The following is a 25,181-nucleotide window of genomic DNA, read 5'->3' on the forward strand; positions in this document are numbered from 1 at the left end:
ATTTGTGATTTAAGTCTTAAGATTTCTAGAGCACATACAGGCACTATTGTTTGTGTGTCTGCCTTTCCTCTGTTGGCTGCTGCAGACATATTTCTGTTTTTGTGCTAAGGATGAGAAGTGGGTCACATGCTTGAATTATCCATTTGCAGGGTTGCATGCATCAGTGCCAAGAAATTGCATTAGGTGGGAGACTTCTTCTAAGGAGACACAGAGACATTACTAAAAGATGGAAGTGGGAGCTGAGCAAGGATGCACACAGGGAAATGGACGCAGTGACGCTGTGGCCAGAGAACCGCGCACCTCTCCCTGCAACAGCTTGAAGGTACACTAACTAAAATGTCTAGGAGGAAGGAGCTCCAGCCTTTCTCTTGTGTGTGTGTGTGCGTGCGTGCGTGTGTGCGTGTGTGAGTGTGTGCCAGAGAGAGAGAGAGAGATTGTACTAATTAACTTAATAACCAAAATATGTAACAATATGCTCTACACTGGACAATTGACTAAACTACTACGACAACTGCAGTAGATTCTGAATATCTACATACTGTAGATGGTTCACTCGGGCCCTTAGAGCATCTTGGACTTTTCAGAATAAAGTTAAACAAAATATAGGTTAACATTTTCCAAAATAGCCTACTATTGCACAGGCCAAAAGTTTGGACACCTTCTCATTCAATGTGTTTTCTTTATTTTCATGACTTTTTACATTGTATATTATCACTGAAGGCATCAAAACTGTGAATGACAGACAATGACACACAATGGGATTATGTACTTAACAAAAACATGTGAAATAACAAAATGTATATGTATATACATTATATGATGGCTGACGGGGGCGAACGCCCTGCAGTTTAATAAAACACATGCAAATAGACAAAACACAAGAAAATTGAGAAAACAACTTTATCATTATGACAATTCAATTCAATTTTACTTATAGTATCCATTCATTCAAGAGTTATCTTAAGACACTTTACAGATAGAATAGGTCTAGACCTCACTCTATAATTTACAAGGTCCCAACTGTTCTAGTAATTCCCCCAAGAGCAAGCATTTAGTGCGACAGAGGAAAGATTTCTCTTATGACAAAGAAACCTCTGACAGACCCAGGCTCTTGGCAGGCGGTGTCAGACGGGCCGGTTGGTGGTGTAATGAATAGCTGCAATAACAGTCACAATAAAAGATAATGGATCAGTGACTAGAGATAGTTTGTAGTAGTTCATGGCTTAGCAGGGCAATGTCCGGCATTACAGGACACCGCAGAGCATAGCAGGGCATCACAGGATGTGTAGCAGGACCACGGCGACAGATGCAACCATGATTTAGGTGCCTCCCTAATCCAAGGAAACAGGCTGGGCGAAAAAAAACATAAGGATGCTGTGGAGTATCTCCCCAGAGCTAGGATAGTAACAAGCATTTCTGGGATATGGATGCACACAAATAAAAAGAGAGAGGAGAGAGGAGATCAGTGTGTCAAAGGATGTCCCCGCAGCAATTCAGCAATGCGCAGAATTCAGCAAACGCGCTTCAAATACACACAACACAACCAAATACATAAACGCGCTGAAAATATAGAAACAATGCAAAATGAAAAGCACACAAACCCCTAAAAAAGATGCAATGCAAAAAGAAAAGCAGATGACCCCTAGAGGCCTCTAGAGAGAGCGCTAAGTGGAACATTTTGATTTTTAACCCCACGGGGGGAGAGTGCTCTGCCTCTTCATTAGAGGAGGATATGGCTGCAGCCTCGAGACCTCCTGTCTCATGCCTCCCGTCCATAGACTGTTTATTAAATTAATATTATTCATATAATATAATATATTCATGTTATACAGTCTATGCACCCTCATGCCCTCCTGGCAGGTGCCGTCCCCAAGCTTCGACTCAAAGCTCGCGTCTCCTCCGCTATGTCTTTGTACATTGCTGTTTTGAATGTTTTTGAACTACACAGTATGGCAGTCATGCTAATGAATACAATAACTTTTTCAGAACATATGGCTTACCTACAACACCATGGCGTTAGCAGTTTTATGTTTATATGTGCAAGCGGGATTTATTCAGTTTGATCGCACGGTCTCTACAAAGCTGCAGCTCAAACTGGCTGGTTTAGAGGGAGGGACTAGAAATCCTGTCTCTTTTGTATTTTTTATTTTAATAGTGAATTGCTCCACAATATTAAAACAGATTGATCACTTCTTTTGTTGTTAACCAACATAATCACAATGTTACACTTGAGGAAGCCTACACTTCAGTGATGCGACCTCTCGGACCTGGAAATTAAACTCTCTCGTGTAATACATCTTAAACAACGTCAACGTTAAATGCTGTTGCATTTTTAAATGTTTTTAGTACCACGAGTTTACAGACACATCTCTGCTGATTGAGTGTCACCTGTGACCTGAGCCCAGACACGCCCACCAAACGAGAGAAAAAATATCTCAAACATTGATCAATATTTACAGTTTATGAACTCAAAGCAGTTTTACACCTTTCTGTGATTGAACATGTCTTCTCTCTCTCTCTCTCTCTCTCTCTCTCTCTCTCTCTCTCTCTCTATCTCTCTCTCTCTCTCTCTCTCTCTCTATCCGTGGGGTCAAAAATGAAGCTGCTCCACTTAGCGCTCCCTCTAGAGGCCTGGAGAACTTCCGTTGCGTAATCTTGATGCAGCATTTTTTTTGTTTGCATTTGTTTCAGGGTTTGTGTGCTGTCCTTTTTGCATAATTTCTATATTAGCACGTTTATGTATTTTGTTGTGTTTTGTGTATTTGCAGCGTGTTTGCTGAATGCTGCCCATGTGTTGCAAATGAATGAAGATGTTTTCTTAATTTGCTTGTGTTTTATCTATTTGCATGTTTATCTTAGGTAGAATCTCCAATCAAGAAAAACTTTAGCTAATGGTTTTCTACTTAAACAACTAGATGCTTTTCAACATTAATATTACTCTTTATTTGTGATAAGATTTTTATTGATTGTTTTATTTATTTAGAAAATACAACAATGCAAACACAATATTCACAAACAGCCACAAACAACACGCTGAGACACAATAATATTACTCCTTTGTCCTCTTGGTGTCTTTATAAAATTGTGACAACAGTTATCAACGTTTCTTTCTGAGATTCAAGGGAGGACATTATGTGAATGTTTGTTATAAATAGTCCACTTCAGGCTCTTTTTCTTTCTCTTTTTTTCCTCCAACCTCAAACAACCTTCTCAAAAAAAGAGATCAAACTGTCTTGTTGCTTTTTTACCACATAAAAGTGACATGAGACAATTGTTTTCAAGCAGCTTATCTGATACAGACTGTAGTAGCAGGACAGACTTGTATTTCTTCTCAGAATTGTTTGGTTCCCTGACCCGCTGGGTGGGACATGGCACAGCCACAACTAATCCTGTTCTTTATGTTATTCTCTGCTTTTTTTGTTAATTCCACCAATAAGACTACAACTTTGGTGCTACAATGTCCCAGCCGGTTTCTCCCCCTGGTGTTGGTCTAAGCTAATTAGGTGGGTGACATCAATGAGCTAAGAACAAAAGTGGGTTTTAGGTCAAGAGGCTTTGTTTAAAATATCAAACAGTCTTAATGTGAATCCCTTTTCACTTATCTTTAATCATGAGGAGGCCACTGCTTATTTGGCAATTAAAATATGTCACAGTGCATACCATTGTTGGTAATGGTTCACAAAAAATAATAGCAACGTTCCTCTACAAATAACTTACAAAAAACAAAAACATATGAATGTCAGCGCAATTTGTGTGAGGGTCTGGCATGCATCAGCCTTTTGATGAAATAGTAGAAGTAGGATGTCAATGTCAATGTTGAATTAATTCCCATTGTTCAAAATATAGAGGGTTTGGAGAGGGGGTTGCAACAATGCCTTGCTTAGATTGTTTATCATTTTCCCATTGCTCGGAAAACAGGTTTTTACCAGCAAAATGAGTGAGAAGGAGACTGGAAATAAGGAGTAGGAAAACCTTTTCCTTTCCTTGGAGGAAAAGTATGCTCGCTTGCAAGTTAATCCCCCCAGGATATAAACATGTGATGAGCTACTTTCATTAATGCCCCACTGCCGGCACAAGTAGTCAGCATGATCTCAGCAGAGGTCTGTTTGCATTGATCCCATCAAATCATGTAAATGGAGACTTTGTACCTTGAGGAGAAGTGCAAGTTTAAAAGTCCTGATTATCTCACACTGTTGTCATTCCTGCTGAATAGACTTCTAATGGGAACTTCTTTTTCCCTCTCTAACTTTGTTAATGTGTTTTTTTTAGTGTCAGCTGCCTCCAACTCCCACTAAATGGTCAAAAGATCAAACTGCATCTGCAATGCTGATTATTTACACTTTTTGAGCAATTTTGTCGGGATATGCTATAGGTGGATAGTACTTCAAGCCATTGTTCTGTCTACTGTACGACAATGGTATATCTTTGTCTGATGATTTGTGTAATGTGACTCTCACGTGTGATGCATTTCTCTGGCTTTTTCTTATGTCAGTACTGTATACCCAGTAAGGGGATGGAATGCAGTACAAGAACCATGACCAAGTGCACAAACCATTACTTTTTAATAGCACTCACGTCAGGCATTAAAGCAATTACATTTTGTCTATAGACAACACAAAGGTTTGTATTCTACTTCTGTCTAAACTCTGCATGACACCACTGCCATTTTGAAAGGACCAAGGAGTTATATGAAGTGAGTATAAAGAGTCAATGAGGAGCAGTAGGAGGAGCAGGAAGAGAAATGTAAACAAGCATAAGGAAAAGAAAAATAGGTATAGTGTGCATAAACACACATAAATAAACCTGCACAGGCTGAAGTAACAAACTACAAATATCATGGTTGTTTAACATGAGAAGAATGTAATGTACTTTAAGTAAATATTGAAAAAGGGATTAATTTCACAAAGTCACATTATGTACATTCTCCATATCGTTGCTTTAGAAACTCAAAAACTACAGACCAGAGGTGGGACCTAGTCACTGTTTTGCAAGTCTCAAACTGAAGTCCCAAGTCAAGTTACATCTCAAGACAGTCAATACCAACTCCAAAGTCCTAACATTTGTAATTTGAGTCCTAAACAAGTCCTAATGCAACATTCACCTCATCTAAACAACAAAGCGATCCATTAAATTAAGAATGCATTTTCAAATGTGTATTTATTTTTTTTAACAAGTTTTATCACGTGCTACTGAATTTAATAACACTGACAATGCACTTTCATAATGTTTTCTATCTTAATAAATTAAAAAGATAAATTTAAAAGGACAGAACTCACTTCATGGATAAAATATCTGTGTGTGCATGTGTGTGAGAGAAAACATTACAGTTTGCATAAAACAACATAAATAACCACATAAACAGTTCCATTCACCCACAAGGTTGCATATTTTCTGTTACTTAGGGTTGATTAAGTTAAGTAGGATTTAGGGAGTGAACCCAGAGAACCCACAACATAACATTGGCCGACATAGCGCCTCTGTTGATAAAATGATTGAGCCTCGTTTTAACTCTACTGTTCTCTGTGCAGCTTTAAAGGTCAAACAAAGTTGGAAGTTGTTGCATCTCCATTTATAATTTTTGGCCCACGTGTTTTGTTACCACTACATAGTCTTCATACGCAAAGAAAATTATCTTTGGTGTCATCAATTTCAACTAGCACTCAGCAACATGACTTCAATTGTTCATGCTTCTCTGCCGTTCATGGTCGGCCAGATTAGATTAGTGGATCTGGGAAATTATGCGTTTATGAAGTATTAACTTGATGGGAATTAATAGTGTTAGTAGATTCAGGAAATTAACGGAAATTAATTTATTTGCAAATCACATTTTAACGCATGAATAAGATCATTCAACATTATTGCTATTACTTGCTCCTTTAGGCAAGCAGGGGCCAACATTTGGCTGTGGATTATGTTAAACTATTTCTGATTTATTTCACGGGAAGCTGGTTAAATATTTATTATTTTGCGTTGACTTTGAGAACAGTTAATTTCATGATAGACTGGGCTTTATTTATTGCACTGTGTTTGTTCAAGTAGACTACATCACAACATACAAATGTTGATCATAACAAGCTAATAACCCAAAGGTTTGAGGGAATTAAAAAAGGTTGTGGGTGAAAAACAACTGTCGCTCAGAATATGTCTTAAGATGTTGACAATTTATAACTCTGTTTCTCTTGCGTGGGAGGTGGTGTAAAGTGTGTGAGTTATAGAGACTGTTGAGTTAACGTATTTTGTAACTTAATTCTTTTTATCTCATTTAATTTCCTTTTTTGTGATAAAAAGACAAATGTACAAACATAGGTCTGAGTAGGATTTGGGACTTCTTTGATGTTAATAAGGAAACTGAATTTGTTTAGTGTTTTGAACCTCTGCCATCAATGAATGCATACGTTTATTAGATTGCCTCTGGTCATCAGGATGCGTTCACATACTCAGATGGTCACAGACGGTCTGACAAAAAACGCAGCTCTACCCATTCAATTTGAATGGGGGTATTGCGTTTAGGCTAACAAATACTGTGACCTGTGGTGAAAAGTTAAGACAGACTTAACTTTTGGAGACATGCAACCCAGCGTCACCCTGCTGTGGCCAATTATGTAACCGGCAATCAGACTTGTATGTCTCTTCTGAGGTGGTGTGAGAGTCCCGTACAGTAAACAGGAATCATCACTGCCTGTATCAGTGCCCCAAGGAAACTTTACTTTACAGCCCAGGAGTTTGTGTAACTGCAGACTGTTGTCTGCAACAACAAACACAATACCTCCATTGATTTTCTTTTCTCTTTTTCAGTGAAATGAAGCTTCCTTCAAGTGCAGACAGAAATGTCAATAAATATAAACAAAAAATGACAAGATCTATAAACAATCTGACGTGAAACAACTGTGAAATACTACCACTACTACTGTGAAAGTGTACTTGTGCTACATTAGGGGTGGTTAAAGAACACAGCAGGGCGTCACACAAATGGGCCATTTAAAGGTACTAAAATTTAATATTCAGAATAAAAAGTAATCCGGGATTACCTCCACACAGCTCTCACTGACCAATACCCAACTTGCCAAATATTGCCCCGGACCGTCAGATACCTCTCATGCACTAGCATGCACCTGTGGCCAGACTGGCTTTTAAAAAGAAGAACAGGGAAACTCAGATTACAACAGACACAGAGGATGTGTGACTTAATCCTCTGCTCAAGGCACCATTACTCTACTTACTAATCTTTAAACAGCGAATAGTTCTTTGCTGCTATATTAATGTCTGAATTTTAAGTACAGCCCTTTTAAGGGACACTCCCACCGCCACACAACCCGGTGGTTAATCTGCCAGTCTGATGGGACCCTTTACTCTGTAAGACTTGCTGATCTGGCCCCAGTTGCTGTTGGAGGGTGGGTTCCACGTTTTATTATAGCACAAATTAGAACAATCAAGATGGAAAAAAAACATCCACGGGTATTCCTTCTTTGTCTCATCTAAGTTTGATGGCAGAGTGTGAACTGACTTTCACTTTTCCTTTTGGTTGTCATGCAGGGTTTGACTTATTTTATTATAATGATCCTATAAAGATGACCTTCCCTCATTTATTAACAAATCCATCCATTTGTTTATCTGTCTTTGCTTAAATGTAAGCCAGTTATTCTCTCATTCTTGTTGGCAGTTCCTATCTGACCTGTACTTTTTATTCATCTCCATCCCTCTCCACCCACTCTACAAGCTTAAACTGGTCCGAATCCCATTATTGCTGTGATGCTCACACTTGTTAGTTAGTGAACATTGGACGAGTGACAGTAGGTTTATGAGCACAATTCGTGCAGCGTAGCAAACGTGGATACACAGCACAAGTGTGAACATGACACAATCAAGTAGATAACTTTTAGTGATAATAAGGTTAAAACACTGCATTTACTTGGATGCCGTCTCATGCACCTGTGCAAATTAATGTAGAATACCTTTCTTTCTTTGTTTCTTTCTCTGTCCTTTTCTCATCTTACTTTCTTCTCCCAGATGTTTCTGGTAGCATTGTCCTTTGCCTATTTTTCAAAGGCTCTGTCGGGGAGCTACATGAAAAGCACAATAACTCAGCTGGAGAGGCGCTTTGACATCCCCAGTTACCTAATAGGTGTCATTGACGGGAGCTTCGAGGTAGGTGAGTAGGCCTGCCAATCACTGCTGTTATTTTGTTGTTCTGTTGTTCTGCTCTGCCCTCCCTTCTCTCTTGCTGCCTTGGGATGGTTATATGAAGTCATAGAGGTATTCAAGCTACAGATAAGGGATTCTAAGAGCACAGAGGTTTGTGTGTGTGTGTGTGTGTGTGTGTGTGTGTGTGTGTGTGTGTGTGTGTGTGTGTGTGTGTGTGAGTCTGTGTGTGTGCGCACGTGTCTTTGTGCGTAGTGAGTCACATGTTGAACAAGGACACAGCTCCACGCTCTCTTTTTGCTGTGGACAGCGGGACTCTTGAACTTGTAAGGTTAAGTTAAACAACAACTTCACTGTACTTAATTCTCAGTATATCCCTGAGTAATATAATTAGATAGATGCTTTAATCACACATACGAATCAGCTACAAGCAGACAGACCCTTTGGCAATACCAACATAATTTGTTGTCTAAGAGCAAAACAAACTGCCCAGCTCCATGCCCACATTTATATAAAAATATCACATTCACCCTTTTCTTGGACTGCATGTCCAAAAGGGTTTCCACACTTGTGATGTGAGTTATCTTACGGACACTTCCTTCAATGGCCTAAAAAATGAGGTAGATAGGGGAAAAATTAAAACCCAACAAAAAAAGGGTTAAAAAAGAAGCAATTTCCTAGAGCTTATTGACTGATATTTTGGCATAGCCAATCCTTTTTTCAACATTTATTTAACCTGACCGAGAAGGCTGCAAAGTTACACATCGGCTACACGTTGATTACATACAACAAATACAAAACAACAAATGGCAAATGGTACAGTAAAAAAAAAAGTCCACTTATCAACCAATTCACAGTACCATTGACAGTGATATCATAAAAGTTGGATTTAAATGATTTGAGTGTTCATGTACAGCTAGTGAGTACATTTGGCTTGCAGCACTATTGCATCACAACTACTACATACTGTATGTAACCTCTCCCTGTTTGTTTCTCTTATCACTTAATAATTCTTTTTGACATTCAGCAGTGTTCCCAGATTGTCCTCAGACCAGTTTCTAGGGTAGTTATGTAAGGCTAGTTCATTCAACTAAAGTGTTGCTTGTAGGTTATAAATTATACATAGCTTGCGGAGCAATGCGACCCAAAGAGACATGATTGAGCTGAGATACAAGTCGTCATCCACTATCAGCCATTCTACTTCTGTTCCTTTGCTGTCAGGGAGACGGCGTGGGGTGACACGATAGTGGTAGTGAAGGATAATTAACATTTTTATCTTCAATAACATGGCGGAGTGTGTAACCTGCTGTGACTCTGATGGAGGCGTGTGTATCTGGGGGACGAAAAAGGTGAGGACAACACCTCGAGCTCGGTCGGAGCTGAATACCCCGGTTCTCTCTTCCTCTATATCTTTCCATCCTATTTGAAAGCTGCTCCACTTGCGTGGCCTTGGCAACAATCTTATTCTATAGGAGCGTTGCCTAGGTAACAGAGAGGCAGAACAGGACAGCGTAAGAAGGACAGAAAAAAGGGAGAGGGAGCTAGCAGATAAAAGACAAAGGGTGAGAAGAGAGAAAAGGGAGAGTTGAGAGTGGTAGTAATGGATGGTGAGCACAGCTGATTGGCCCCAGCTGATGTATGCACCCATGCTCTTGTACATCTGCTGCATTAATCATTCTTAGCATGGATTACTTACACGTGCACGTACTGTACATAAACTAAAGTAAGAATAAGAGAGAAAACATACAGAATTAGCATAAATAAGACACAATGAAATAAGTTATAAAGGAAACAAATTACACACAGCCACCACACTTCCTAACTAACATTTTGATTACCAGAGTAAGATGTATGATACAAGCACTTCTAAACATATCTTATAACCACACAACAAGGTTACTCAAGCACATTTACTAATTACTTGACATTTCTTAATTCTGCTCTCTCTCTCTCGCTCTCTCTCTCTCTCTCTCTGACCGACCCACACACACACACACAACGAGACAAACAGCTGATGGATTGCTCGAGGGTTTGACGTCATCCCTTTAAATTATCTTTCACTGTACAAAAGAAAAAGGTCAGGCAGCATGCCTTTCGAGACCAGTTTTCCACATGGTCTTTATAATGTAGTTTCCATGTCACCCACAATAGACAAAATTCACTAAAAAGATGATAATGGAGATATAGCCATGTTACCACTCATCATTGTTTAATTGTTATGCCATGGAACATGTTCCCTGCTACATGGCGTAGATAATAATAATCTCCTGGAGCAGGAAGATAGTGGATCATGAGATCAGAACTTCATCTGCCTTTTAAACTGCAGATGTACCCAACATTCTCGTTGTCAGTTTTTATCAAATACTTTTTACATGAAAACTACATGCAGAAGTCATCCTATAGTAATGACATGTAGCTACAATATGTAATGGATATTATACTGGCCAAGACATTGGAAAATAACAGTTTTGGATGATTTTTTTTTTTTTTTAAAGCTGTTTCTTTGATTGTCTGTATCTTATTTTCCTACAGAGAACTTGTAAAAGAAGACATATACAGTGGTGCTCATAAGTTTACATGCCCATGCTTAAGTTGACTAAAAAGAGGAATAAAAACATAATCTTTTGTAAATAGATCTCAATGCCTCTATTTTAAGGAAGAACATTTATTTATTTACAATACATTATTCATTCACAAAGAGAATTGGTGTCTTTAAAAGGTTGGATTTGTTCTTTTTTTTATTAAGGCATTAAGATCTATTTACAAAAGATGATTTTTTATTCCTCTTTTTAGTCAACTTAAGCCCGGGCATGTAAACATATGAGCACCACTGTACATTTACACATTATTTTTTTATGCATAGTGAGCCACATCTATATTACCCACAGTGTCACAAAAAGCTCAAATATAAATAAGCAGTATATTTATCCTGTGGAGATGTACAGTAGCACTCTAAATCCCTGATATCCGGCTGCCTTCTCCTCCCAGGTAACCTGTTGGTGATAGCGTTTGTCAGTTACTTCGGGGCCAAGCTCCATCGGCCAAAGATAATCGCAGTGGGTTGTGTACTGATGTCCATTGGCACCTTCATCATTGCTCTGCCTCACTTCATAATTGGACGGTGAGTTAAAAAGAGCCACTGTTTGACTTCAACTATAAAATCAATTTCAGATACTAATTAAACACATTTAATGAAACATTGGAATGTGTTATACTAGTAATGCTTGGGATTCCAACACATAACAGCTGCACATGAAGCTACTTGGCACATTTGCCAATCTGTGGTAATTTTGATTTGTTGTTGATTTGAGATACAGCCCTGAATAAATTGCTACATACAAAATTGCAACAACTTTGCAAGCTGTGCCAAACATTAATGTACCAAATCATATCCATAAAAAGACTCATTATATACTGCATCACTAACCAATTAGATAAAGTCTCATTGACACCAACATCCAATACTTATGATGCACAACAGTAAATGTTTAAGCAAACTATTGTTCCAAAGGATTTGTTTCAAAACAACAGGAAAACTTTGTCTCATGCTATTTTCCCTTTTACTGCTTTTGTATGTCCTTACTGACATTGTTTCTTACTTACACAGATTGTATCCTATAATCAAGGACATTATTATTTAATCTCTGTACCCTGTATTTTAATTTGTTGTCCAATTTGTGTTTTGTGTAAAGCTATGAATTTGAAACATCAGTGCGGTGGGTAGTGAACTCAACACTCAACCCCTCTCCTTGTCCGTTGGGCTCTCCAGCAGACCTGACCCAACACGGTAAACTGTCTCAAATGCCAGCAACAGGTGACCTCTTACTCACATACACACACTCACACTAGTGTAGACAGTTGAAAATGTTTGATCACACTCATCTTTTCCTCCAGGTTGTGAAGGCGACTCCAACCTGTCAATGTGGATTTATGTGCTCCTGGGAAATGTTTTGCGGGGGATAGGAGAGACGCCTGTTCAGCCACTTGGGATCTCCTATATAGATGATTATGCTAGTGAGGAAAATGCTGCACTTTATGTTGGTAAGAAAAACCCCACACAGTGGTAGCACTATATGTAAAAAAGTAAACACACTTTGGCCTTGATGATATTCCATGCACATGATCTGCAAAATTTAATTTTTTATATTCCCCAAAAAATAGTAGTATGCAATGGATCTGTACAGACGCACCTTGCCATTACTTAATTATTATTAAAAAAAACACTATTTTATCCCATGCAACTTTCTCCTAGACTGTACAATGCTGTCCATATACCGTATGCATGTCGTTCAATAAGTTATTTGTAAAATGACCAAGATATATACGCTCTGTATTTACATTTAAAAAGGTCTCACTGGATGCCTTAAAGGAAAATGTCACCATTTGTGGAAATAGGGCTTATCACTCGTCGTGAAAACGCAGGCCACAAGAAGTAATTAGGTTGTTGTTCTTTTTTTGTTGGATCACTTTCACTCACAACATGCTACCCGGAAATATAGGATTCCATTCACTACGCTAAGCTAACTAGCGGCAGCACTGCCAGTGTTGCACCAAATTAAAACAATGCATGCATTGAGAATAAAAATGCGTTGGCCCACCTATCTACAGCTAGGGGAGACTGTGATAAACCTATTTCAACAAACAGTGGCGTGCTCCTTTAAGATATTTCACAATAGTTTTGTAGGCAAAGCATATTTCCAATGTCCATCTGCACCCTGCTGAAACATCCAAGTCAAAATGAAGGCACCGAATAAAAAAGGAGCCCAAGGAGTTATATTAGTGTAACATTAATTGTTTTATTAGTCTGAGACAATCATCACAATACTTGATCAAATACTACAAACTTATAAACAGTAAGTTTGCAATATGTATCGCTGCTACTCAAGGACTAAAAAGCTTTAAAAAAATGCAGAATAATATTTGGAGTTCACAAAACTGTCAACAAAGATGCTTTTCGGTAGTAAACATCCAAGTCTCAACTAAGCTCTGCAATCAAAGAGAAAAAGATAATATGCATTTGCATAATAACGATCATGGCATAAAATGATAATTACAATTTGAAGCCCTCACATGAAGCAGCAAATTACTGTATCTCACAATAATCCCATGCTTGCTGAAAGCTTTGCCATGTGCAGTCGTGCTTTGCTCACATATAAGGAGGCATTAAATCCTTTTTGTGTTTTACAATAACAGAGGATCATTACTGAAGAACATGCTTAATAAGCAAGTCTTTTCCAAGCAAATTAGGCCTTAAAGCAGGTTTAAAGCATGTACATGTATAAAAAAGTAAGTGTATATGTGTGTATTCTGTAAATCAGTATGTATGTAAAATGTGTGGTAAAATGTGTGTGTAGCTACTATCTACAGTGTACCAGTTGTAAATACAGACAGCCGGAGTCCTAACCAGTTTGTGTGCTTTGTGTCTTTTTGGGTGTGTTTATCACCTAGGCTGTGTGCAGACCATTTCAGTGGTTGGACCTGTGTTCGGCTACCTGTTAGGCTCCCTTTGTGCCAAAATATATGTGGACATTGGATTTGTAAAAATGGGTAAGTTTAAACATGAGTACATGTCTAAGTATTTGAAGACCAACCCATTATTTTAATTTGCAGTCTGTCTAGACACAATTAATGTCATCAACCCCTCATCCTAGACTCACAAAGAGCTCATGTGACCAGATCTGGAAATCATTTGTTTTTTCTTACATCATCGTGTATCATATGGAAGCTGACCTCCTTGGCCACTCTAAAACCTATAAGTCGGCCATGACTCAGATATTGAAAGAAAATAAATTAGATACGATTAAAGTCCAAAAATGTAAAGTAGGTCTTTTTCATTAAAGACAGTTGTGACAGAAGGAAAAGAACCGGTGGAATAAAAATAAATGATGGCTGAATACGGTTTCAGGGTAGTGGTACTGTGCTGTCTCCCTGCCATAACTTTCTGGGACACTTTAATAGAACAAAGGCAGGAAATGTTATTAATGAACCCTGTACTTTTCCTACTATTACAAATCAAAATGTCTTCTCGGAAAAAACACCTTTTCATTCATAAAACTAAGGCAAGATATTATCAGATATAACCACGGGCGCATACCGGGCAGTAAATGTATGGCTCACAGATTCAGAACAGGTGTACAGGATTAGCATCAATTAGCTAATGAACAAGACATGGTGAGGGATAAGAAGGACAAAGCCCTGCGATAGGCTACAATCAGATTGAGTGCCACAGAGGTAGAAGGTGAACAAAAGAAAAATAGCATAGTGACAGAAAAGAACTCAGGAGAGTGAAGAAAAACAGAAGTAACGGGGATGTAACCAGCAACAGAAAAAAGTACAAAAACCTCAGAGTAAAGAATGATAAAGCAAGTCAGATGAGAAGACTAGTTAATGAAAATGAAATGAAAAAAAATTCCATGAATGATAAAAAATAGGTTAATAAAAATTAGCTTACCAAAGACATCATCTTTTTCATAAAGGGAGGCTATTTTTACTTACTGACTGCTCTAACAAACATGTCAGGATTTTCCAATCAGAAGTGATAGTGATGTAAGGCTGGCTACAGGTTGTTAAGGCTGTTCTGATGATCTCTATTGTTCCTGATGTGCAGCTCCATCTTTGCATTCTTTTATTTAGTTATCCTGTCAATAGAGTTTTTTTGCTAGGTTTTAGAAAGCCTTAAAAAGAAAGAAAATGGACCCATTAAACCATGTTTAACCATAGGTGTATCACTGAGCATTTATTACATCTGATCATCTGTACCCCCAACACAGAAACTATCACCATCACCCCAGCAGATGCCCGCTGGGTGGGAGCATGGTGGTTGGGCTACCTCATAGCTGGGGTCATCACCCTACTCTCTGCCATCCCATTCTGGTTCCTGCCCCGCTCTCTGCCAATACCTGAGCCCCAGGGCCCAGAAAAGTGTACACCAGAGCAGGCACGCTGTATTAAAGACCCTCATCTTTTGAAGCACAAGTATCCTGCAGACGAAAATACTACTTTCATAGAAATGGCCAAAGGTAAGGATGGATTTAGAGGTTTTTAGTCATTCATAAATAAAGTGTGAAATTGTCAAACTTGTCAGAGGAAAACCATGTTAACTGGATCTGTAAAAAAACAAAAAAAAACATCTGAATCATATGTTAGAATACATTTTCAGCACTTTAGATTCCATCAATGGCCACTGTGTTCATAAATATTGATGGGTTGAATATTTTATAAATGTAAAGCCCCTTCATGTTAGAGATGAATGAGCTGTAGAACAAAATGGCTAAAAACACATAGACTGCACCATTTTTCCCGTTGATTGGCAAGTTTTTCTATACAGAAAAATGTAAGCCATAACAATATATAAAACAATATTGCTATATTCGCCTCAAAAATCTACCCATCGGGGCTTTAAAATTAAGAACTAATTGCAAAGCCAATAAAAAGTAGGTAATATTTGGCATTGTTTAAATCCACATTTACCAACAAGTCGTTTTCTCCGCTGCCTTGGTTAGCCCATTGCCAGGATTGTTTGAACCGTCAATCAGCGGAATAGTGTAAAACCAGCAGAAGGATGTGAAGTATGTGTCGCTCATGTGTTTGTATGCACAATACAAACAAAATGAGACCCACACATACAGACACTGCTCCAAAGCTTTCCTAGTGCCCATAAACTCCACAGATTACCTTTAAATTTAGAGGCACTGTAACTGGGATGGTGTTTTTATTGACACTGACATATTCTCCAATGCTGTCCTGCTGTCACAAGGCAGTACTTTATTACTTCCTTATTTCCTACTGCTAGCCAGATTGTCAAACTTGATTTCATAGCATTCATCAGAAATTGTTACAGTTAGTAGTCACTATTACATAGAGATACTGAATATTAAACATTGTCAGATAGGTATCTTTCAACTCAGTCCCTTTTTTTTAACCCTCTACAGACTTCATTCCAACCTTGAGAACTCTGCTGGGAAACCCTGTGTATTTGATATACCTGTGTGTGACAATCATCCAACTGAACTCCCTCATCGGCATGGTCACCTACAAGCCTAAGTACATAGAGCAGCACTTCAGGCAATCTGCCTCAAAGGCCAACTTCCTCATGGGTATGGTTCATGTTCAAAGGACAAGCTCTTGGATGGGCCTAGTTACTTCAAATGAATTCTACTGTCGAGAAAGTACATAACATATACTGCAGAACTTATACATTTAGCATGTTTACATTTCCAAATTCATGGGGTTTCTTCTTTACATAAATCATTAAGTTTATCTAAGTTTATCTACTCTGTAGTTTATCTTTGGCATTTTGCCTTTGCTGAATGAAGCAGATAAAGACCTTTGAAGCAGGGATATTGTTAAAGAATGGAGAACTGGGCAGGGTTCTAATTCAGCCTACTAACCGCCAAAGCTGCAGAGACAAAAGCTGTGGATATGAAAAGTGCTTTGCATATGAAATAAATTGTATGATGAAGTTGATAACATAAGATGAAAGTCTCTACGTACATATGGTCTTCTTAAAGGAGATGCCTGCACTGACTAGATTGGCTGCATATAAAAGAGAATGCAATATTAGTGACCAGAGCAACTGACGTGGAGATGAAAGACCATGTCTTCACATTGATGTTATCTGAAAGTATAAGAGAAGCGACTCTTTTTTGATCAAGGCGACTCGTTTCTTTTTTTCTCCCTCTCAGTATAAGCATGTGTGTAACATGATAGCCGAGCTTTAATAAAATATTAAATCATATTGTCTTTCTTTTTTCAAATCCAGATTTATCCTTTAAAGCAACATTTAATTTCAGTCTTTATTGATGTTGTATTTTGCGGCCTCTCCTCATCTTAGGTGTGATCAATATCCCAGCTGTGGCACTGGGGATGTTTTCTGGAGGTCTACTGATGAAGAGGCTGAAGCTGAACATTATGGGAGCAGCCAGGTTTGCCTTCGGAACATCTCTGATTGGTTACTTCCTGTCACTGTTCTTCTTTGCAATGAGCTGTGAGAATGCAAAGGTAGCGGGGGTGACACTTTCATACAACAGGTGAGGTGAATTGCTTGATTTTCTGATGTAAAACAGTGACAGTATCTAGGTCCATGTAATGTGTATACAAGTTGAACTAAGAGTGAGAATGTGGCCTAATATCTAGGTGGGATTGGCGACAAATTGGCATTGGTTTCCATTGGGGTCAATTGTCTTTTGTTATGGCATCATGCATCAAAAATGTGTAACAGTCTCTGATGTTGCTTTATCTTATTGGATTTCTAAGCATGTTACAATTTTTTTGTAAAGAGCACTATTACACATTCTATTATACACTGGTATCTAAATTTACAATAAATAATTCCTCTCATGTGTACTTTTCTCTCACTCCCTTCCTTCCAGCATGGATAGGATATCTTATGATAACTACACATTGTTCACAGCATGCAACTCAGACTGTTTTTGTTCAGCAAGTGACTGGGACCCAGTCTGTGGAGAGAATGGCATCACATATCTTTCTCCCTGTCTTGCGGGTTGCACCAGCTCTTCTGGCTCAGGGAAAAACACAGTAAGTTGACAAGGTACTCAAGCTATAAGATATACTACACAAGCATAATTCATTTCATAACCAAAAGCGGATAGACTGTATTCTTTACGCTCACAAGACTTACTGCTACTGTCTGTACCAAGTGTCCGCACAGAAGTTGGTAAGGTGGCATTTCACTATTCTGCCCCCACAACATGGAACAATTTACAAAAGTTCTGGAAATTGAAGGAAGTGGTTGCAATCGGTCAGTTTAAACTCTTGCTCAAAGGTTTGGAAATTAAATCTATGGTCTGTAAATGTTTTAAATAGTTTTTAGGAAATTGTTATGAAATTGTCTGTAATGTATGGAATTGTTGTTGTGATCTGTGCCGCTGTCTTGGCCAGGACTCCCTTGAAAAAGAGATTAGTAATCTCAATGGGATTTTCCTGGTTAAATAAAGGTTAAATAAAAAATTAAAATAAAAACATTTCTGGTATTAAATACCATAGTATTCTATAGGCTGCAGAGCACAACTTTGACCAGTTCACAACATGCCTAAATCTCAATGTTATGTGTATTCAAATACACTGTTATTGCCATGACGTTTTATTGAACGGACGTTAATGTTGCTGAATGATCCAGGGGCTATCACCAATTATTATTCTATATTGAGCTGTAATTTTAAAAAATGAAACAGTGCCCATTAAAAAAAAGTGCATAACTGAAAAGGTTATACACATACCACCGTATTTCTTTTCCGTTATTTATTCTCCTCTTAATATAATTTTAAAGTTATCTTTATGTTTTCTTTAATTTTCTTATTCAATAGATCACATTATAAATTGGTAGATTAAATTGGTGCTATCATAAGAAATCATGTAGTTTTTACTATGCCTGATTTTCTTTTGTTGATTATCTGCTACTGCAGTGATGTTGGTGATCTACAGCCACATGCTGTATATGAGTGCTTGTGTTTATACAGTATGTATTGCTGTGTTGATGTGTCTATGCCCTACTGGTTACATGTGTGTGAATATGCATGTCTCTTCAGGTCTTCTCTAACTGTAGCTGTGTCGGTGTGGCTGGTAACTTCACGGCCAGTACCGGTCAGTGCCCTCATAAGGACGACTGTGACAGGATGTTCCCGTACTTTTTGGCTCTCTCTGTCATCACTTCCTTTATCATCTCCCTTGGGGGCACACCGGGCTACATGTTCCTCATTAGGTCAGATTTTATTTTTAAAAATTACCATGGCTCACGCTGCTCCAAAAGGTCATATGAGCTTTATTGCCATCATGTACTGTACTTTAGTTTACTTTTGGTCAGATTTTCTTACATCTGTTAGTCTATGCTGATTTTAGAAGCTATTTTAAAGCCAACAAATGTTGCTAACTGGCATTCAACTTAATATGACCCATACTTGTATATGCAGTCCTTCAGTGACATGTTCAGAGTCAACACATTTTCATATAATTTCTTACTTTGATTTAGATATGTTTAAAGAAAACCATATTACATTTAATTACTGTATTGCAGACCTTATATGTTTTTGATCAGATTCTTTCCAAGAATCATGGGAAGGAAATATCTATAAAGAATAATTGTATGTCATAGAAATGTCATGAAACGTCAGAGGATAGTATGCCATAAAGTCATTAAAAAGTAATAGTACAGTATGCCACAAAAGGTCATAGTATAATGTGTAATAAATCAGTCATAGTATAGTATGCCATGAAAAGTAATAAGAAGTCATAGGATAGTATGCCATTAAAATGTATTTAAAAAAAGTCATGCCATTAAAGTCATAAAAACATCATAGTTTGAGTCTGCGATAAAAAGATAATAGTATACGATGCCAAAAAAGAAATGGAAAATCATAGCATTGTATGTCATAAAAAGTCATAGTCTAGTGTGCCATAAACAAGGTATGGAATTGTTCTATTCGATAAAAGTTCATTGTATAGTATGTCTTAAAAAGGTCATAGTATATGCCATACAAAGTCTAAAAAGTCATAGTATAGTATGTCCAAAAAAAAGTCACAGTATTCCATGAAAATGTATAGAATTGAATGTCATAAAAAGTTCTTGTTGGAATGTCATAAAAGGTTTATAGTATACTATGCCATAAAAATGTATTAATACGCCATAGAATAGTATTCCATAAAAAGTCATAGCATAGTATGTCATGAAAAGCAGTAAGCAATAAGAAAGGCTGTGGTCATTGTATGCACTTTTCCTGAATGCTGAATCCGTCTTCAAAGCTTTGAGAACCCCTGGACTAGAGCAGTGGTTCTCAATTGGAGGGCGCAAGATAATTTCTGTGGGTCGCCAGATGGTCGGGGGGGAATAAATAGAGCAACACATTCTAGACTGGGAAATGTTTTTTACACATTTCATGTGTTAAATTCCGAGCATTCATGTGTAAGTCAGGAGGCCCTGTAACACAGAAAGGGGTCTGAAGGCGGATTAGGGGGAAAGAAAAAGTAAAAAAGTATCATAAATAAACAGAGCTTGGAGCACTTTGGACAAGGCTATGTGCTAGCTGCTAAAACTAAAACTAAACTAAACTGTCATTAAAGCAAATCATTAATTGCTGTTAATCAGAGTATTCACAAAAATCACTCAAAATGAGCAGGGGTAAGCGTTTAAAAACAGCTGTTTATGATTTGCAGCTCTCTTTCTCGTTTTCGAGGGGTTGGGGGAATGTGGACACCATCCTCATTATTCTGGGTAGTCACGACTGTTGAGAACCATTGGACAAGAGGATAGATTCTTCTGCACCACAGCACACTCTGCTGGCTCACACTCCACAACAACACAGAGAAACCAATACCTACACACACACACACATTCTTGGTGTAAATCGATTTGACTGAATTCAAGATTACTTTGTGTTTCACCTATTTTTAGGAGTAAGAATGGAACTTCATTTAACCTTATTTGTGCCGTAGACGGACATTTTCAAACCAGTTTCTAATATGTACTGAACAACATTCTGAAATTTCTCTTCATGTAGGTGCATCAAACCACAGCTGAAATCTTTGGCGTTGGGTTTCCATGCTCTGTCAACACGTACCCTTGGTAAGTCTCTTTCAAAACACATCCTTGGTCAAACATGTTTGTGCACTCAGGGGTAAGATGCATACACTGGCCCTCTGCTGCACGCAGCGACTGGCCACCGCAGAGCACAGCGCAGCGTGGGAAAGCCTGACACACATGGACTCATGGATGTCATGAAGCTAATAACACAGGGCTACACGCTATAAGTTATAGTATAGCATGTTGACAAAAGTAAAAAAAAGGCATAGCATACTATGTCAAAAATAGTGATAAAGTCATAGCATAGAGTGTCAAAAAAGTGATATGAATGCCAGAGACACAGGAAAAACTGGAATTGCACAGCCAGCCTTGCAGTCATGATAAAATCATTTTACCTCACAGCCATAGGTCTTAAAGACAAGGATTTGGAAAAAAGTGATAATTCATTATCTTGAAAAAGTGCTAAAAAAGTAATTGTATAGTATGTCAACAAAAGTCATTGTATATTAAGTCAAAACGTGATTAAAAAGTCATAGTATAGTAAATGGAAAAAATCATAGTATATTATGACAAAAAAGGGATATAGTATCTTGAAAAAAAGTCATAGTATAGTATGTTGATCAAATTCATAGTATATTATGTCAAAAAAAGAGATAAAAAATCATAGTATAGTATGTCGAAACAAGTTATAGTATAGTATGTTGAAAAAATTATTAAGAAGTCATAATAGAGTATGTTGAAAAAAGTGATAAAAAGTCATAGTATAGTATGTCAAAAAAGTGAAAAAAAGGCATAGCATACTTTATGTCAAAGAAAGTGATAAAGTCATTGTATAGCCTGTTGAAAAAGTGATAAGAACGCCAGACAAACAGTCAAACCTGGGATTGAACAATCATCTTACAACCACTTACAACCTCATAGCCACAGGTCACAGAGTAAGTTATGTGGAAAAAGGTTAGAGTATAGCATGTTGAAAAAAGTGATAAAAAGTCATAGTATAGTATGTCAATTTTTTTTTAAATGCCATAGTATACAATTTCAAAACAACTGTTAAAAAAGTCATAGTATAGTATGTTGAAAAAAGTGATAAAAAGGCATAGCATGCTATACGTCAAAAATGTTGATAAGGTCATAATATAGCCTGTCGAAAAAGTGATAAGAAAGCCAGAGACACAGGTCAAAGAGTAAGTTATGTGAAGAAAATGATTAAAAAGTCGTAGTATAGCATGTCGACAAAAGTGAAAAAAGACATAGCATACAATGTCAAAAATAGTAATAAAGTTATGACATGTTGAAAAAGTGATCAGAAAGCCAGAGAGACATGAAAGCCTGGGATTGAACAGCCAACCTGGCAATCAATATACAACTATTTTACCTCACAGCTACAGGCCATAGAGTAGGTTTTGTGGAAAAAAGTCATAACGTTGTATGTGGAAAAAAACGTAAAAGTATAGTATGTTGAAAAAATGATTAAAAAAAGTCATAGTATAGTATGTTGAAAAAAGTTATAGCATTGTATGTTGAAAAAAGATTTAGCATAGTATGTCAATAAAAGTGATAAAAACAATCATATGTCGAAAAAGTCATAGTATAGTATGTCAAAAATAGTTATAGTAAAGTATGTTGAAAAAATGATTAAGAAGTCATGGTATACTGTGTCAAAAAAAGTGATGAAAAACCCATGGTGTAGTATGTAGTATAAAAGTCATAGTATAGTATTCATAACAAAAGTCATAGTATTGTATGTTGTAAATTGTTACAGTATAGTACATTGAAAAAAATTATGATAGTTATAGTATAGCATGTCAAAAAAATGATAAAAAACTCATAGTAAAGTATGTTGAAAAAAGGCATAGTATAGTATGTCAAAAATAGTTGTAGTATATTATGTTGAAAATATTATTAAGAAGTTACAGTATAGTATGTTGAAAAAATTATTAAGAAGTCATAGTATAATATGTCAAAAAAAGTGATAGTACAGTATGTTGAACAAAATTATTGAAAAGTATGTAAGTAAGTTGAAGAGGATAGTAAACTGAAAAAAGGGACAAAAGTCATAGTATAGCATGTTAAAAAACGTGAAAAAAATCATAGCATACTCTGTCAAAAATAGTGATGAAGTCATAGCATATCGAAAAAGTGATAAGGAAGCCAGAGACACATGAAAGCCTGGGATTGAACAGCTAACTTTGTAGAAATGATACCACCATTTTACCTCACAGCCACAGGTTACAGAGTAAGATATGTGGAAAAAAAGCCATACCATCATATCAGTGAAGTCATAGTATAGCATGTGGATAAAAGTCATAGTATAATGAGTTGAAAAAATTATAAAAAAGTCATAGTTTAATATATGCAAAAAAGTCATAGTATAGTTCATATAAAAAGTCAAAGTATTGCATGTTGAACAACGTCACAGTGTAGTACGTTGAAAAAAGTGATTAAAAAGTCCTAGTATAGTACGTCGAAAGAAGTCTTAGTATAGTATATCGAAAAAGTCATAGTATAGTAGGTTGAAAAAAAGGGATATGAAAAAAACAGACACCGAAAAGCCTGGATTTGAACAACCAACCTTGCGGTAACAATACCACAATTTTACCTCACAGCCACAGATCAAATTATGTGGCTGTGTGTATGGGTAAATTATGTTGAAAAAAGCTATATCATTGTATCTTGGAAAAAGAGATAAAAAAGTAACTAATAATAATAGTATGTCAAAAAAGTAATAAAAAGTCATATTATAATATGTTGAAAATGTCATAGTACAGTTTGTTTGAAAAAATTATTTATAAATTCATAGTACAACCACTTTACCTCACAGCCTGGGTTATGTCGAAAGAAGTGATAAAACTTCACAATATAGTATGTTGAAAAAATGATTAAGAAGTCATAGTATAGTTTATGGAAAAAAGTAATAAAAAAGCCATAGTGTAGTATGTTTAAAAAAAGGAATATTAAAGTCATAGTATAGGATGTCGAAAAAAGTGAAAAAAGCCATAGTATAGTATGTTGAAAAATGTCATAGTATAGCATGTCGAAAAAAGTGATAAAAAGTCCTAATATGGTACGTTGAAAATTGTTATACTGTAGTATAGTATGATGAAAAACATTGTTAAAACGTCAAAGTATAGTACATGGAAAAAAGGCATAGTATGTTAAAAATAGTTATAGTATAGTATGTTGAAAAAAGTGATAAAAAATCATAGTATAGTATTTCGTAAAAATGTCATAGTATACTATTTAGAAAAAAGTGATAAAAGAGGTAATAGTACGGTATGTTGAAGAAAATGATTAAAAAGTCAGAGTATATAGTACGTCAAAAAGTGAAAAAAGTGACAGCATACTTTTAATCAAAAACATTGATAAAGTCATAGTATAGCATGTTGAAAAAACGATAAAAAGTCATAGTGTAGTATGTTTAAAAAAAGGAATATTAAAGTCATAGTATAGTAGGTCAAAAAATGTGGTAAAAAAGCCATAGTATAGTATGTTTAAAAACATAATATTAAAGTCATAGTATAGTATGTTTAAAAAAGTAATATTAAAGTCATAGAAGTAGAATGTTGAAAAATGTCATAGTATAGTTTGTCCAAAAAAGTGAAACAAGTCATAGTAGCATGTCGTAAAATGTGATATAAAGTCAAAGTACAGTATGTTGAAAAAAAAAATAGTATTGTATGCTAAAATAAGTCACAGTACAGCAAGTTTAAAAAAGTGATAAAAAGTGAAGAAGTCATAGTATAGCATGTGGATAAAAGTCATAGTATAGTGAATTGAAAAAATGATTAAAAAAAGTCATAGCATTATATATGCAAAAAAGTCATAGTATAGTTTATCTAAAAAGTCATAGTACTGTATGTTGAACAATGTCACAGTGTAGTACGTTGAAAAAAGTGATTAAAAAGTCATTGTATAGTATGTCGAAAGAAGTCATTGTATAGTACATCGAATAGAGTCATAGAATTGTAAATTGAAAAAAGTGATGAAAAGTCATAGTGGTTTGTCAAAAATAGTTATAGTATAGTATGTTGAAAAAAGTGAAAAAAGCCATAATATAGTATGTCGAAAATAGTTATAGGATAGTATGTTGAAAAACATTATTAAAAAGTCATTATATAGTAATGGAAAAAAGGCATACTATGTTAAAAATAGTTATAGTATAGTATATTAAAAAAAGTGATAAAAAGTCATAGTATAGTATTTCGTAAAAAAGTTATAGTATACTATGTTGAAAAAAGTGATAAAAAAGTCAAAATATAGTATGTCAAAAAAGTCATAGTTTACTATGTCAAAAATAGTGATAAAAAAGTCAGATTATAGTATGTCAAAAAAGTGAAAAAAGTCGCAGCATACTATTAATCAAAAATATTGATAAAGTCATAGTATAGCATGTCAAAAAAACAATTAGAAAGCCAGAGATTGAACAGCAAGCTTTGCAGTAATGATACCACCATTTTACCTCACAGCCACAGGTCACAGAGTAGGGTATGTGGACAAACGTGATAGA

General features: G+C 36.4%; 1 protein-coding gene across 2 annotated transcripts in view; it reads left to right on the plus strand.

The window, feature by feature from the left end:
- The window catches only part of LOC117940525 (solute carrier organic anion transporter family member 1C1-like), a 39,067-nt gene that overhangs the window by 6,178 nt on the left and 7,708 nt on the right, over positions 1 to 25,181 (plus strand). Inside the window, exons 2-13 of one of the 2 annotated variants that reach the window (XM_034865774.1) lie at positions 150 to 322; positions 8,008 to 8,149; positions 11,128 to 11,260; positions 11,832 to 11,953; positions 12,034 to 12,180; positions 13,588 to 13,686; positions 14,910 to 15,158; positions 16,071 to 16,235; positions 16,973 to 17,168; positions 17,511 to 17,676; positions 18,687 to 18,859; positions 20,652 to 20,716. In XM_034865774.1, the coding sequence (XP_034721665.1) occupies positions 227 to 322; positions 8,008 to 8,149; positions 11,128 to 11,260; positions 11,832 to 11,953; positions 12,034 to 12,180; positions 13,588 to 13,686; positions 14,910 to 15,158; positions 16,071 to 16,235; positions 16,973 to 17,168; positions 17,511 to 17,676; positions 18,687 to 18,859; positions 20,652 to 20,716 (1,753 nt within the window). In that variant the 5' untranslated portion in view covers positions 150 to 226. Of the gene's footprint in view, positions 1 to 149; positions 323 to 8,007; positions 8,150 to 11,127; positions 11,261 to 11,831; positions 11,954 to 12,033; positions 12,181 to 13,587; positions 13,687 to 14,909; positions 15,159 to 16,070; positions 16,236 to 16,972; positions 17,169 to 17,510; positions 17,677 to 18,686; positions 18,860 to 20,651; positions 20,717 to 25,181 lie in introns of those variants that run through there. The other variant, XM_034865782.1, reaches the window with a different exon arrangement.

The sequence above is a fragment of the Etheostoma cragini genome, chromosome 3 (assembly GCF_013103735.1).
Source record: "Etheostoma cragini isolate CJK2018 chromosome 3, CSU_Ecrag_1.0, whole genome shotgun sequence".
NCBI lineage: Eukaryota > Metazoa > Chordata > Actinopteri > Perciformes > Percidae > Etheostoma > Etheostoma cragini.